The 16,048-nt window shown below is 44.2% G+C and overlaps 1 protein-coding gene across 3 annotated transcripts in view; it reads right to left on the bottom strand.

Annotated features, from left to right (window-relative positions):
* Positions 1 to 928: 928 nt before the first annotated feature.
* The window catches only part of ELP3 (elongator acetyltransferase complex subunit 3), a 104,317-nt gene continuing 89,197 nt past the window's right edge, over positions 929 to 16,048 (bottom strand). For all 3 annotated transcript variants that reach the window (XM_005562939.5, XM_005562938.5, XM_074000571.1), the window contains one exon: positions 929 to 2,383. In XM_005562939.5, the coding sequence (XP_005562996.1) occupies positions 2,307 to 2,383 (77 nt within the window). In that variant the 3' untranslated portion in view covers positions 929 to 2,306. The remainder of the gene's footprint in view (positions 2,384 to 16,048) is intronic.

Here is a 16,048-nt window from a genome sequence, read left to right as displayed (position 1 = left end):
AAAAAAAAACTCTTCAGGTGATGTCCCAGAAGTGGAGCTAAATGCAGAGCTTTCTGGGTTGGAGGTGGTTGCTAAGGAGTCCTTCCGTTCAGGTGGGATCAGGCTGCAGCTGTGATGGTTTCACACCGAGGCCAGCAGGATCGTGCCCAACTGAGCTTTCTTATGAAGTGGCCCCACAGGCCTCAGAGCAGCCAGACCAGCCGGACAGTGGAGGCGCCAAGCACCATCCATGCCGGAACAAGCCCTGGCAGTCACAAGAGAAGCGGAAGCTTCTGGTGGCAGAGGGAGGAGGCAGGAGCCCTGACACCCGGGGGAAGCTCCCCAACTGCTGCCATTTTGCACAGGCCACAAGATACGGCAAGGAAGGCCAGGGATGAGCTAGAAAGAGGGATTCTCGTGAATCCTGAGCAAAGGCTGACAGCCATCAGAAAGGTGCAAGTTCCTGTCATTTCGTTTCAAATTCCCTAAATTGTCATCTTTTGAAGTGAACTTTCCATGTGCAGGCCTTTTTACCATTTCACAAAAGCCCTTCTTGTAAGTTATGTGTGTCCATTTGGGCACCTAGCACAGATGAGAAGGTTGAGGCCCGCAGACTTTGTGCTCCAGGGCTGTGCGGCTGGTTCTGTCTCCAGCAACGCAGCTCTGACAGCCAGCGGGAGTATGCTTTATTAGTTTTATTTTTATAGGGTAAAAAAGCATAATTGAGAAGTAGCTAAGTCCCTAAACGACACTCATGGAAAGCCATGGTAGTTCCACAGTGAGCCCATAACAAAGCCACTGCCATTTGCCTCGTAGCAGTTTAATGAAATGGCAAACAGCACCCAGGAGGAAATGAACAGTGCCATAGGTTGGAAACTGAAACCTGCACATTCGTGGCAAATGTCACTGCATTTACAGGGAGAGAAAAAAAAAAACCACATGACTCTTCTTTGTATGTTAAGGACTTTTTATTTTCAGGCCCTTTCAGAGGAATCAATTCCTTTAAACCTTTGTAAAATGCCACAGGAGCCAAGGTTAAGCAATGCTCTTAACTTAGGAACTGACCCTCTCCAGGCAGTCTCCAAAGTAGATTACCTCGAAATCTCAAAAAGGTAGTTCTACAAGAGGAGCCTTTGAAGAAGCCAATCCTGTTTTCCATTGTTTTGCTTTCACACAAGTTGAACTTGAACTCTTACCTTTCTCCATTTATAACAACCAAAATCCACCTTAAAAAATTAAAGGCTGGGTGCAGTGGCTCATGCCTGTAATCCCAGCATTTAGGGAGGCCGAGGTGGATGGATCACCTGAGGTCAGGAGTTTGAGACCAGCCTGACCAATATGGTGAAACCCCATCTCTACTAAAAATAGAAAAATTAGCCAGGTGCAGTGGCGGGTGCCTGTAATCCCAGCTACTTGGGAGGCTGAGGATGCAGTGAGATCACACCACTGCACTCCAGCTTGGGTGACAGGGCGAGACTCTATCAAAAAAAAAAAAAAAAAAATGCAAGTAATGGCTTCTGTGGAAGCAAATCTTGATTTAGGGGCACACAATCTCAGACGCTCGGGATAGACAAACAGGAAAGCCAGACGCTCTCTGGGGACCACACTTGTGGCTGCCCACACTGCTCTGTAGTTGCCAAGAGGGTGGGAAGTCGAGACAACAAAGAACATGAAATGAAGCTCTTTGTCATTGCCGTCTCGGATGGTGGACTCCCGCCTGGGAGAGGCTGGTGGCCGGCTGCTGCCAGCTCACTCCCCCACAACTGCAATTCCTCTTTCCCGGTCACACTGCTATTTCTAAACATCGGCACTGTAATCAGAATGATTTCCATGAAAACAAAAGCTCATTTTCCTAACTTGCGCTCCAATGCGTACGTCGTTAGAGGCCTGAGATCAGAGTCTGGTGGTTTTCCTGTTTCAACCTGACTTTCTGTCCCTAGGGTATATAAATAACCTACTCCTAAGTTTGCTCCTCGAATGACAAGCAGTTTTATTTCATGAGTTATGGTGTCCAAATGAGTTAATTTGCTTTTGTCACCGTCTGAGTCAAAATAGGCCACCTGCAGGCCTCATGCAAAATTTAGAAACTGGATAGACGATTTAAGCCTCAAAAATGCAATGATTTTCTTTGGGTGCACACAGGAGAGGACGGATCTGGGGTGTGGTCAGCAGATGACCAGCCGTGGCCTTGAAGGTCTCTGCAGCTGCGGGATGAGGGTGAAGTCCCCTATTTGCTCTGCTCAGCCTCTCTGTTGAGTATTTAAGAAATCCTGATTCTCCGTGTTCTGCCAGGGAGGATACTGCAGAAAGGTGGACTGGTGTGGCCATTATTTCAGCATCTTCACCATGTACGGGCCTTGTAATCTGTAGCCGATCTTTCTATAATAATTCCTGGTGCCGACCCCTGCAGAAAAATTGAAGTAAAAAAAGGAGCATTCACTTTAGTAATTCTCAAAAGTCGGCATGTGCTTCCCTCAGCCTTATACCCTTCCCCCACCCAGAGACCAAATTCTCTCCCACATAAAATCTCAGTTTAATAAGTTTAGAACATTATTACTTTGAATTCAGGCTGCATTAAAATACAGAAACTGCTAAGTGGAGAGAAGTTACTCTTTCCCTGATTTTTAACATAAGCTCAGGATATGTGACACACACACTCACAGGCAACAGCAAATGTGCTCACCCATATGTTGGAGCCTGTGTATTCACTATCCTACAGGCAGCTCCAAGCACTACCTTAGGTGCTACAGGTGAACGGGAAGAGGGAGATTTACTGTCTGAGCTGCCTATGCTTCAGATGAGGCCAAACGACGGATGGTTTCCCAGAAGTTTTAAAGAGAGAAGAGTGGGGGGGAAATGGAATCTCCACTCAAGTAGCGAAGGTATCTTCCCCCAGTAGCGAAGGTACACTCGTGGCTACTGTCAGAAGTGTTGGGAGTATACAAGGCTTAACAGGAAAAAGTGTTTTCCTCATTAGTTGGCGTCAAAGAAGCAGGTTTGCTGGAATGGCCCTGGCTCATGAAGTGTGGTTTGTGAAGAGAAGTGTAGCTTTTTCACACCAAGCAACTGTCCAGTTCTCTGTTGACACCAACTGGGTGTTCTACAATTTAACTCAATTTGAACACGACCTACTCTGATGAGCACAAGGCCCCCTAGTTCCGAGCTCAGTCCAGATACTGCCCCGCAACTTCAGACACCAATTGCAAGCAGAGAGTCTGCAGGTTGCCTACAACTGCTGTCCGACTGGGCTACAAATGGAGGGTTCCTACAAGCCCCTCTTCAGATTTGATAATTTGTCATAATGGCTCATAGAGCTCAGGGCAACATTTACTTACGTTTACCAGTTTATTCCAGGATATGATAAAAGACACAAGTGAACGGCCAGGTGAAGAGGCACACAGGGTGAGGTCTGGGAGGGTCCTGAGCACAGGACTGTCTGTCCCCACTGTGCTGGGGTGCACCATGCTCCCAGAAAGTGGATGTGTTTGCCAAAATCAAAAGTTCTCTGAACGCCATCTTTTAGGGATTTTTATGGAGTTTCACCGTGTAGGTATGATCAATTACTAACTCCATTTCCAGCCCCCTTCCCTCCCTGGAGGATGAAGGGTGGGGCTGAAAGTCCAACCCTCTCATCATAGCTTGATCTTTCTGGTGACAGGTCCCCACCAAGAGTCACCATATTAGAACAAAAGATGCCCCCTGAACCCCTACAGCTCAGGAAATTACAAGGGTTTTAGAAGCTCTATGTCAGGAACCAGGAACAGAGACCAAATTATATTTTTTATGATGTCTCAGCATTCAAGGAACATGAACTAGTTGAAGTTGGTACGAAAGGTCCATTACCCCTGCATATTGGACGCATTCCTCAAAGAGCACGGCTGTCTGTATCTGGGAGTGAGACAGCTGAGGCTGGGCGGGGAGAGCTATCAGCAGCACCTGCCGCAGGCACTCCCTCACTCCCTCTCTGCATGTCCCTGCACTGGGCTTTGGAGAAGTGCATCTCCTGATTCTTCTCTAGCTCGCTGGCTGCTCTTCCTCAGTCTCCTTTGCTGGTTCCTCCTCGTATCCCTAACTGAAATCACTGCAATATGCAGCTCTTCTGTGCACGTGCTTCCTGTGACACAGCGTAAACCTGCGTATATACTGGCGACCCCTAAATCTGTCACTCAGAGCCGCAGATTCGTCCACAGGTGCTGCACGACCCACTTGAATGTCTAAATCGGCATGGGAGGTGTAGCAAGTCAAAAACCCAACTCCTGGTGCCCTGCCCCCACAAGCTCCCTCCCTCAGGAAGCTCCCTCTCTGTAAATGGCCACTCCACTGCCAGTTGTTCAGGCCAACTGATTGCCATCTTTCCTTCAAATTCCACATCAAGAGACTTGAAGAAAATGAAAGAGGAAGCCCTGAGGCTACAGGGGTGGGGACAGGATTCTAGGGAGCAGGAAAAACAAATGTGAAAGCCCTGAGATGGGCGTGCGTTCGTCCTTACTCAAGGAACAAAGAGGCACCATCATGCAGGTCTCCTAAGGAATCTGGCTTTTATTCTGAGTGGGATGGAAGAACGAGAGGATGCTGGTCAAAGGAGGGACACGATCTGATTGCTGTTTTGAGAACAGAATGAAGGCTCCAGGAGGGCAGGGGTTTTGTTTTGTTCACTGTAGAGCTGCGAGCACCCAGAGCGATGCGTGGCACATGTGAGGTACATGGTCAATATTTGCTCACTGAATGGATATGTGACCAAGGGCAGAAACAGGGAGACCAGATAGGAATCGATGACAATAATCCAGGTGGGAGATGGTGGTGGCTCAGGCTGAGTCACAGTGGTGAAAAGTAGCCGGAGCCTGGGCACATGTGGAAGGCAGAGCGAAAAGAATCTGCCGATGGATGTGGGGTGTGACAGGGGCCAAGGTGACGCCAAGGTCACCTTTAGCCTGAGTAAAGGAAAAGTCTGGAGAAATAGGAGCCACTGTTGCCTGGGAGTGAGGAGATGGTGGGAAGAGCTGCAAGGGGCATCAGGAGTGGGGCTCCAGTCAGGCTGCATGTGGAATGGCTGCTAGACATTCATGCCAAGATGCTGAACACTGATTTTGGAAGTGTTTCTTGTTCTTAAAGAGACACAGGGAGTGCTATGGGTTAGGTATTTGTCTGCTCTGAAACTCATGTTGAAACTTAATCCCTATTACTGAGAGGTGGGGCTATGAAGAGGTGACTAGAGTGTGAGGGCTCTGCTCTCATGAAAGGATTAATCTATTCATGGACTAATAGGATAATGAGTTCTGGTGGTTTTACAACAAGAGGAACAGGGTGCTGAGCTGGCATGTGCAGCCCTGCCACTGTGTGATGCCATGTGCTACCCTGTGCCACCGCAGGACTCCACAGAAAGTCCCCACCCTCAGGAAGGCCCTCACAAGATCCAGCCCTTCAACCTTGGACTTTTCAGCCTCCAAAACTGTAAGAAATAAATTCCTTTTCAGGTATTCTGTTAAAAGCAATTGAAAATGGACTTAGAGAGGGATGGTCTCTTTTCCTGGATGTTGCTTTGCAAGGTAATTTCGGAGTGGGGCAGTTGTCTTGCAAGGGGCTGAAGTGGCTGATGCAGAGTGAGAAGGCATAGCCACCTAGCTTCTTTTGGAAACTGTTGAACCCTAAATTAACCAGTCCCAAAGCTTCTCTATATATTTCTTATGAAATATTTTCCATTTGGTTTAAGCCATTTTGAGGATATTTTTGATTTTAGGTATACAGCTCAATGTTGCTAAATACATTCACATTGTGGTAAAACCATCACCCATCCATCTCCAGAACTCTTTATCTTGTAAAGCTGAAACTCCGTACTCACTAAACATCAACCCTACTCCCCCTCTTCCAGCCCCTGACAACCCCCATTCTACTTTCTGTCTGCATGAATTTGACTCCTGTAGATACCACATGGAAGTGGAATTATGCAGTGTTTGTCCTTTTATAACTGGCTTATTTCACTTAGCACAATGTCTTCAAGGTTCATGCATGTTGGGTACAAGCCACTGAGTTGAGTTTTCTGTGACTTGTAACTAAAAATATCATAACTGACAAGTAAGCTTGAGGACAGGAAGAGAAAAACAAACGAGGTCAAGCCACTATTTAAAATCAGAATTCAGAGTAATTCTGAACACACTGCTCTCCTGCTTAGAATCACTAATGATGGGTCCCAAGATAAAGTTCAAATTCCTTAGCCTGACCCACAAAGTCTTTCCTGCCCAGACTCTTCGACTTTAGTTCCTGGCACAGTTGACTAGGTCCAGAATCAGCAAACCAGGCCTGGCATCACCACCCGGGCTCAGCCACTGCCTCTGGGCGCTTCCCTCAGCAGCCGCCTACAAGGGCACTCCCAGCCACCCTCCCACTCATCCCCGAGGTCCCACCAGGAGACCTTTGCAGATACTTCCCCTATCTACAAAGCCAGAATTCACAGCACCCTCTCTCCAGGCTGGCTGTGTGCCTTAATTAGAGTTCCATTGTTTTACTAATCACACTGCACAGGTCTGTCTCCCTCCCTAGGATGTCAGCTCTTTAAAGTCAATGGCTTCTATCATCAGTGTCTGGCATATAAGCAAGATGCAATAAATGTTTGCAGATCTCTCATATGCTGGTCAGCTATTCTTATGTTGTGTATATACAAAGAAATGTGTTCCTGGAGGATGTACGTGAAAAAAAAAATGGCTCTATGTTGGGTGTTGGGTAATGGAATGATTCAATATACAAGAGCTGAAGGGCAGGACAACTTCTTAACCTAGGTACAAATTTCCTACCTTGTTGGCTGAGAGATTAAGAGGCACCTTCCTGACTTATATTATTATCTCTATCTAACAAAAACTGCCCCAAATCTTTCAGAAATATTTCTGGCTTTTTATATTTCTATTTTACTTTTACAAAACAGATACTGTTTTCCATGGACTTAAAACAATGTATCTTGGAGAATGTCAAACACACAAAAGTGCAGAAGACAGTGCACTGAACCTCCCTGCACCTATCACTCAGCTTTAGCAGGGACAATTCACCTACGAGACCTCTTTTTTTTTTTTTTGAGATGGACTCTTGTCACCCAGGCTGGAGTGCAATGGCACGGTCTTGGCTCACTGCAACCTCCGCCTCCCACCCAGGAGACTTCTAAGCTTCGAGCTTTCTACTCAGGTGAACTTAGAAAACATCTCTAACATTTCCTTTTGGTTCTGCTCAGCTCAGTTCTTGGAGACATGTTTAGTTTTGCTCTTTTATATGTCCTCTGTCAAATGAAAATGATGGCCTAATTTTCAGAAGAAAGATGTGTAATTGTTGGTCCAAGAGCTTCACTTCCAAAAATATGCATCAACCTATATTTGTCTACCATAAATGGCTGCAGAGGTGAGAGAGAAGAGTTCCTTACATCTAACACAGGACCAGACAGTCCTTGGATAACCAGAAAGTTCAACAATCAAGAGTGCCCTGATTTCTTAGGCATGCTGGTTGAAAGAGCTGCTTTACTGGGGTACATCTAAGCATTTCTCATCATGATTCCCACGGAGCTACAGGCTCCTTGGGCCTTCTACTTTTTCCTTTCAACAGGAGGTGTGCCCTAGAAATGATTACCACCTTGGGCAGGGGCACTCAGGCCTCACGATGGGCCTTTTGGAGGAAAGCTGTATATTGAAGCTCTTGTCCTTATTTTCAATAAGACGCGGCAGGCCTGAGATGGCGAGCTCAGCCCTGAGATGGAACACTGGCTCCGGGTCTTCTGAGAAGTGCTGGCATCCAGGGGAGGGAGCTTCACCTCTAGCCAGTCTGGACTCTAACCTCTGCTCACCTAAAGAGCTAAATTTCTTTCTGCCTCTTGTTTTTTGAAAGAAAAATTTCCTCCTGTTTCTATAACCTGCAGAACAGGTTGGGAAAGGCATTAGCCCTGCACTTAACTACCAGGGTTGGGGTGAGGGCCTTGCTCTGCTCTGATCCCCTCTCCATGTTCAGCAGGGCTCCCAGAAAGTCCTCTGTCATAGTAACTTTCCTTTTGTTAGCCAGCCAAGAAAAAGCAATCATCCTTCAGAGCTGACGTCAGCCACCCTCCTGGACTGACGTGCAGGCTGCCTGGACCGTCTCCGAGTCCTCAGCCTAACTGCTCTGCCTCCCCTAGAGAAGAGGCGCCCACAGGCTGTATGAGGAGCCAAGTGCTCCACCCGATGGCCTGCGTGGGGTTCTGCCAAATCCCTGGGATGGGGAATGAGCAGGAACTCACTCCATGTAGCAGCCTCAGGGTGCCCTGCTACAGAGCCAGCATTAAGAACAGCAGGAGTGGGGAGAGTCCAAATGCAGGCTTTGTTTTGTAGCACTTCGGAAGGCCGAGCAGGGTAGATCACCTGAGCTCAGGAGTTCGAGACCAGCCTGGGCAACATGGCAAAACCCTGTCTCTACTAAAAATACAAAAAATTAGCTGGGTGTGGTGGTGAGTGCCTGTAATCCCGGCTACTTAGGAGGCTGAGGTGTGAGAATTGCTTGAACCTAGGAGGCAGAGGTTGCAGTGAGCTGAGATCGCGCCACTGTACTCCAGCCTGGGGGACACAGTGAGATTCTATCTCAAGAAAGAATGGCAGGAGTTGGGGGAGTCCAAACACTGGCTTTGTTTTATCCTCCCAAGTTCTCTCATCTACACCCTGAGCTTTACTACATGACCTTTTTCCTACTCTGTAGGCAGGATAAATATTTTTATCTTCCCCACTCTACCAGCAATGATGATGAGATGAGTTAGGTGAAAAAAGAATACTTTGCAAAGTGCCTAGAGTGAACAGCTTCTGTGGTGGCCTCCCCTCTGCCTCTGCCCCAGGACATCCACCCCCTTTGGGAGAAGAAAAGCAGCCTGCTTATTTGTACATGAGTTTTACTATATATAAGTTATTAAAATGACTTCCACTGCACACTTCAGATCAATTACAGATAGACCCATGGAAAGGGGTTACATTAAAGGCAGAGGACACTGCTTGCTCTGGGATGGGCTGAGAGGAGTAGAGTCATTCAGCACTCAGTGGGAAAGCCCCTCTCCCAAGGATGACCTCTGGCTACTGCTCCAAGGTGGGCTGGCAAGAGCCCCTGGCCTCCCTGTGAATCTCCAACCCGGAGGAGACCCAGGGGTACCACGTCTCTCTGATCCTTTTCTGAACCAAATGTCCTCAAGCCCCTGATGATGAGAAAGAAATCCTCTGCTTTGATTCCATGTCCCTCTCCAAAAGATACGCACCATGTGGCTTAATCTGCTAACTCGAAGGATTTGGGAAAAGGGGGAATCACAGGCAATGCCTATGCTGGAGCCTGGGCCCCTGGCTACAGGAGCACGCTCATCCTGGGCTGCTCAATGCTCTTTAGTAAAAATGGGAAATCAAACCACACCACCTTAGACTAACCAAAGGCCAAAAAAAAAGAAAGAAAAGAAAAAAAAAATGCGGGGGTGGGGGGCAACAAACCCAGATGTGTTTTTCTTGTTTCTTTGTTTTTGAGACAAAGTCTCACTCTTGTCGCCCAGGCTGGAGTGCAATGGCACAATCTCAGCTCACTGCAACCTCTGCCTCCCAGGTTCAAAGGATTCTCCTGCCTCAGCCTCCAGAGTACCTGGGATTACAGACACCTGCCACCACGCCCAGCTAATTTTTGTATTTTTAGTGAAGATGGGGTTTCAACATGTTGGCCAGGCTGGTCTCGATCTCCTGACCTCAGGTGATTCACGCACCTCGGCCTCCCAACATGCTGGGATTACAGGCCTGGCCACAAACCCAGATGTTTACTTAAATTCTGCTGTGATTCTATTTTAGAGAGAAATTGTAGGGGAAAGAGTGGGGAGATGGAGTAAGCCAGTCTGTGTGGTACTTGAGTTTGTTGAAAACCAACTCTTTGTTCCTCCAAGTTACTGCAGCCTTTTGTTCTAAGGGGATAAATGCAATACCAGAGTAATGTCTTTGGACACTAAAAATAAGTACACCTTTCCTCTAAAAGGGAAAATAAATCACAAATCAAGAGTAGGAAATGAACTTAAGTGCTACCTAGCTTGTGATTCTAATTCCATCTCAAAACAAACAAACAAAAAAAACCACTTGGTAGAAGTTAGAGGGAGATTTAAATACCTGCCAGGCATTGGATTGCTAGAGGCTCTCCATGCACTAATTTCTTTAAAATGTAACAAGATTGCAATTATTGTCTTAGGAGAAAGGTGAGTTTCAGAATGGGTCATAACTCAAGGCCACAGGATAGGGAAGTAGAACTGTAACTGAGACCCAGCCTGCCCGACCCCATGGCCCAGAGCGTTTCTAATGCGCCTGGCACCTATGTGATGGGGTAGGCCCACCCAAATCCCCCGACTCTGGTCTTGGACCTTGAGTCAGAGTGGGTAAGCACATCCCTTCTTTTCTGGTAAAGAAAGGACTTGCCATTTGTCTTAATCACCTCACCTCCTGTATCTGTGTCCAGTTTTTCAATGTCCTTTTATAACTCATGAGATGAAACAAACATGGTGGCTATTTCCATTTTTAACAATATGGCTTAGTAAGAAACTGAAGAATAAATCACAGAAAAGGGTCTGATAACAGGCAATAAGAAACTTTGTACACAGATTCAGCTTACAAATGTGAGAATGGGAAGGGGGAAACTTTTCAGTAACAACTTGGTAAACTGCAGTCACCATTTCTAAAATGATAAGCACTACAACACAGAGTTTGGAGGAAAACAACAAAGAAGGCTCAATGATGGAAGCTAGAGCAGGGCAGAAGAGTCAGGAGTATTTAAGCTTAGCGAACAGATGACTTCAGGCTTGATTATGGCAGACAAAATTAAGAATAATACTCCAGCCAAAGACAATGAAAATATTGTGACAAAATTTAAAATGTTTCTGCTAGGAAAATATCAGAGACTATTAAGAGCTCTTAATTGTCAGGTCAAGAATAAGGAGAAAATGTGAGCTTCTAGAAGGGAGTAGAAGTGTTTGTGTCTCAGGGTGTGTGATCTAGGAAGGGCAGCTGAGATACCGGGGGCGCGGGGGCAGTGTCTCGTGGCCACCAGAAACAGAGAAGCAGTCATAACACTCCCCCAGCGCCCTGCTGTTTAGGAGGTGTGGAAGCAACTCTGCCTCTCAGTTGCTTCCACACCTCGAGGAGGCTTGAAGAGATGGAACATGGGTCTGAATTCAGAGCCTGGCACAGACAGGGACCCAAGCATAGCACCCTCTCTTCTGGATTGTATTCTGAAAGGCTCTGAATTGGGAGGAGGGACTGGTGTGGTGGGGATAGGAATCTTCTAGATAAACTACAGTCTTGGTCCTAGACAACTATGACTCTGAGATGCCTGGCTAAAGGAAACAGGTCTTCCTTGGAGGAAGCGAGCATCACCTAGGTCTTCGAGTATTCCCGAAAGCAAATTCTCATATCAAATGCCCAGCAAATGATGAGGTGCACTTTGAGACAGGACATGACAACAGCAGAAACTCCAGATGTCACATCACTAGACACAGACACAGACTGCAAACAGGTATGCTTACTATGTTCAATGTCTGAAAACAACTGGAAACATTAAAACATGACATCACAGAATGGAAAAAGATACCAGAAATTTAGGAAATGTTAAAGTGTGGGACCAATGCATCAATGGATGGGTCTAGCAGATCAGACAGAGCTAAATCAGTAACCTGAAAGATTAAGTCAGAAGAAATTATGGACAACAAAGCAACATTGGTGGGGAAGAGGGTATTAGACATAGTGGATACAATAAATAGGTCTAAAATATGTTTAACTGGAGTCCTAGGAAGAGAGGTGAGGGAGAATGGGAAAGAATCAATATGCATGTGTTAGAGGCTGCAAATCACACAGAACTGATTTTAAAACCCAGTTCACTGATTAAAGAAGCCCAAGGAAGCCCAAACGGGAAATCCATACCTAGAAATATCCTAGTAAAACTAGAGAAAAACCAAGACAGTGAAGACAGTCTGAAAGAATAAAAATAATATATATTTAAAAAAAAAACTACAGAAGTAGCCTGAGGGAATATCCTCAAAGACAGCTGATTTCTTACCTGCAACATTAAAAGCCAGAAAATAAGGGAAAGATAGATACAAAGTACTGAAAGAAAATACCTGCAAACCCAGAATTCTATACCTAGTAAAGACGACCTTTAAGACAAGGGTCCCCAACCGCCAGGCCACACAACATTTACAGCCACGCCCCATTGCTCGCGTTACTGCCTGACGAGCAGTAACCACCTCCCGTCAGATCAGCAGTGGCATTAGATTCTCAAAGGAGCACAAATCCTATTGTGAACTATGCATGCGAGGGACCTACGTTGTGTGCTCCTTTTAAGAATCTAATGCCTGATGATCTCTCACTGCCTCCCACCATCCCCAAATGGGATTGCTGAGTTGCAGGAAAATAAGCTTGGAGCTCCCACTGATTCATATAATTATTTCATTATATATTACAATGTAATAATAGAAATAAAGTGCATAATAAATGTAACACACTTGAATCCTGAAACCATCACCCCAACCCCTTTACTATCAGTGGAAAAACTGTCTTCCACAAAACCAGTCCCTGGTGCCGAAAAGGTTGGGGACCACTGCTTTAATAATAATGCAAAATAAAGACATTTGTATACAATCAAAACTGGAACAACTTGCTACCAACAGATAATAAATTCATAATAAAGGTATAAAGAAAATGTGTGCAAACTACCGAAATATCCATCAACAGTAAAACAGATAAGCTGTAGTACATCATGGAATCCTACATGTCAATGAAAATGAAGAAAATACTTTAAAGATATAGCAAAGATAGAAGAGCAAAGAAAGTGGTAAATATACAGTTGCCCTTGGTATATGTGGGGGGCTGGTTCCAGGACCACCTACCAAACTCTGCACATGTCTTGCAGTTGGCCCTGCAGAAGCTGCATCTATGAAAAGTCAGCCTTCTGTATACGCAGGTTTCACAGCCCACAAATACTGTGTTTTCAATCTGTGTTTGGTTGAAAGAAATTCGAGTATAAGTGGACCTGTGTTGTTTAAGGGTCACTTTTATCAGTAAATCTAAGTGAATACTAACTGTACATAATAATAATATCTTGGGGATTTTAGAAAAACTTGCACAGACATGTGCACACAGCAACTTCAGAAAGAGGATCTCCAAATGGCCAGTAAACACATGAAAAGGTAGTCAAAATCATCAGTTATCAGGTAATGCAAATTAAAACCACAAAGAAATGCCACTCATTTATCAGCATGGAACAAATGAAACTCATACATTTCCTGTAATAGTGAAAAATTGTAGAAGCACTTTAGAAAGCCACTTGGCAGAATCCTCAGCTAAATCTATGTACTCTCTACAACCCAGCAACTCTTAGGTGTACATTCTACAGAAATATGTCCTTATGTGTCCCAAAATACATATACAAGAATATTCATAAGTCTAACCTGGAAACCCAGCAAGAGTTAAGACAGATAAATTGTGAACTATCAGCATAATGGAATCCCATATATCAATGAAAAGGAATGAAATGCTGCTACTACAACGTTGGCTCAATCTCACAGCAATGTTGAGCAAAAGTAACCAGAACAAAAATATGCAACAACAAAACTAGACTATGTAGTTAAGGGATACATACTTAGGAAGAAAATACCAAAAAAGTTAGGATACTGGGAAGGAAGAGGGAGGGGCCAACAGAGGCACTTCTTGTATGCTAGTTATTGACCTGAGTGGGGGTTATAGAGTGCTATGGTCTGAATGTGTATCCCCCACAAAATTCGTATGTTGAAACTTAATCCCCAATGCAATAGTATTAAGAGGTGAGGTCTTTGGGTGACAATTAGGTCACGAGGCCTCTAGAACTATGAGAAGTTTCTCATTTATAAATTACCCAGTTTTGTTATAGTAGCCTGAGTGAGCTAAGACATATAGGTGTTATTTGACATTTTATAAACTCTGCTATTTGTTACAGCTTCCAGTAAACTTTTAAAACGAAAAAGAAGGCAAGATTAAATAATCTCAACTATGTGACTGCTTAAATGGGGAATGAAATAAATTCTTCACGTCTATAGAAAAACAAGTGAGCCAGGGTTGTGATTCCAACTGGACAAAGAATGAACATGGAATTATTAATGTGATTTAATAGAAGAAGAAATAATGAAGTTTAATTGATCAAGTATTTGCTTAGTATGTACTAGGAGCCTGGAAATTGAAGAGTTTTATCTCTTGGAATTCCTTAAGAAAAACCTTGGCTTAATAATTTAAATGTTTTCATGTCTGAAGCAGGAAAATGAATCAGTTATTACAGGCGCATTCTTGTTTTCTGATGCTTACTTGTTAGGACACAGGCCACCCTTCACTGCTAGTAATGTGTTCTTAGATGGAATTAAAATTGTGGCCACATCATATTCTCATAGCCAAACTTGTAAATCTATCCTTTAAAGTTTAAATTTCTGCTTTGATTAGATGCAAAACATTCAGTTGATTTATGATAGTTTAATTATAAGAAATCAGTGAAATAAAAACAAATTAAACTGTTTTAATTGCTTTTGGGTTCAATTAATCAACTATTGCCTACTTGATATGTCTACCAACATTAATACCAGGAAATATATTCATTAGTTTCATTCACTTGTTATTGAAATGAGACTTTATTATTTCTCATTGATCTCCTGCCAAGATGGCAATATTTTACTCTTCAACAATGCACACTGATATGAAAGTTGGGAAAAGGTTTTTATCCTGAATGTTTGAAAATGAACCAATTAACTATACGACCCTAAACCTTTCAGAATTTTCCCCCCATTCTATTAAAAAAAAATCATACAAAGGTTACCCATGAATAATCTTAGTTCTTCAAATTGGTTATTGCAGCTAACATAGTACACATTATTCTCCATCACTGTGGAAATACAGAGTATCTCAAGAGAGTCTCCTACCCAGCAGCCTAAAGGTTCTTCTACACATTTTGAAAAGACTACCAAGATAAGAACAAAGAAAAAAAACAGGTAATTTACAAAGGTTTTTTTTAATACACAAACTTTTTAAATTACAAACTGTAATTTATTTACAGAATCTAAATAGATACTACCATGGTAACTTACAGTTGGGTGATGCTGATGGGTCATCTCACAGCTTTAGAAAGTTTTTTTCTTTCAGGGAGTCTGGCCCATGATGTGACATAGGATGGCCCACAATCATCTGATTCAAAAATAGAGTGTCTCTGTTCCTATCAGTGCAGGATGTTTGCTATGTCACACATCATTCTCACTTCTTTACTCATGTCAGACTGTACCATCTTATAACCTGGTAGGAAGAGGGACCCCTTCAATTTATAGTCTCTTTAAATACAGACTTCAAAAGGGAAAATGGCAAGGTAGGAATTTTCAGAGATTCATCCTTCTGCTAATTAGACGATTAAGCTGGAAAAAAATAATTGGAACCAACTGTTTTGGAATGCTGGAATTTGGTAAGATATTTATAGCAACTAGGGGAGGTGAGGGGAGAGGATATAAAACTTCACTCAGGGAACAGCATGCTCAAGCCATCAACCATCCCCCCATTCCTTAGCTCCACCGTAGCCACAGGAACGGTAACTTATTTTCCTGGAGCAGCTGGCTGGAACTGGAGTGGGCAATAAGGACCTAGTCCTCCAAAAATTTGGGGCTGTGTATTGTGTTCACTTTGGAGGTTCCTGGAAGGACCAGTGCAGACCCTTGTCTTTGTTTTGACCCCATCTCGCTTCCTTCGTGGAGTGTATCAAAAGATTTGAAGAGATACATATCCTTTTTTTTTGAACCAGACATTTAAGAAAATCCCTCTCAGGTCACAGGCTGATCATAGAGATAAGGACAGAAATTTCAGTGACTACACACACAATGAAGAATACAGACTTTGCAAAAATAGTTTGGAAAAGTCACTAGACAGGGCCAGGTGCAGTGGCTCCTGCCTGTAATCCTAGCACTTTGGGAGGCTGAGGCGGGTAGATCACTTGAGGTCAGGAGTTTGAGACTAGCTTGGTCAACAAGATGAAACCCCGTCTCTAATGAAAATACAAAAAAATTAGCCAGACG

The sequence above is a fragment of the Macaca fascicularis genome, chromosome 8 (assembly GCF_037993035.2).
Source record: "Macaca fascicularis isolate 582-1 chromosome 8, T2T-MFA8v1.1".
Classification (NCBI taxonomy): Eukaryota; Metazoa; Chordata; class Mammalia; order Primates; family Cercopithecidae; genus Macaca; species Macaca fascicularis.
This window is presented reverse-complemented; position numbering and strand designations above follow the sequence as displayed.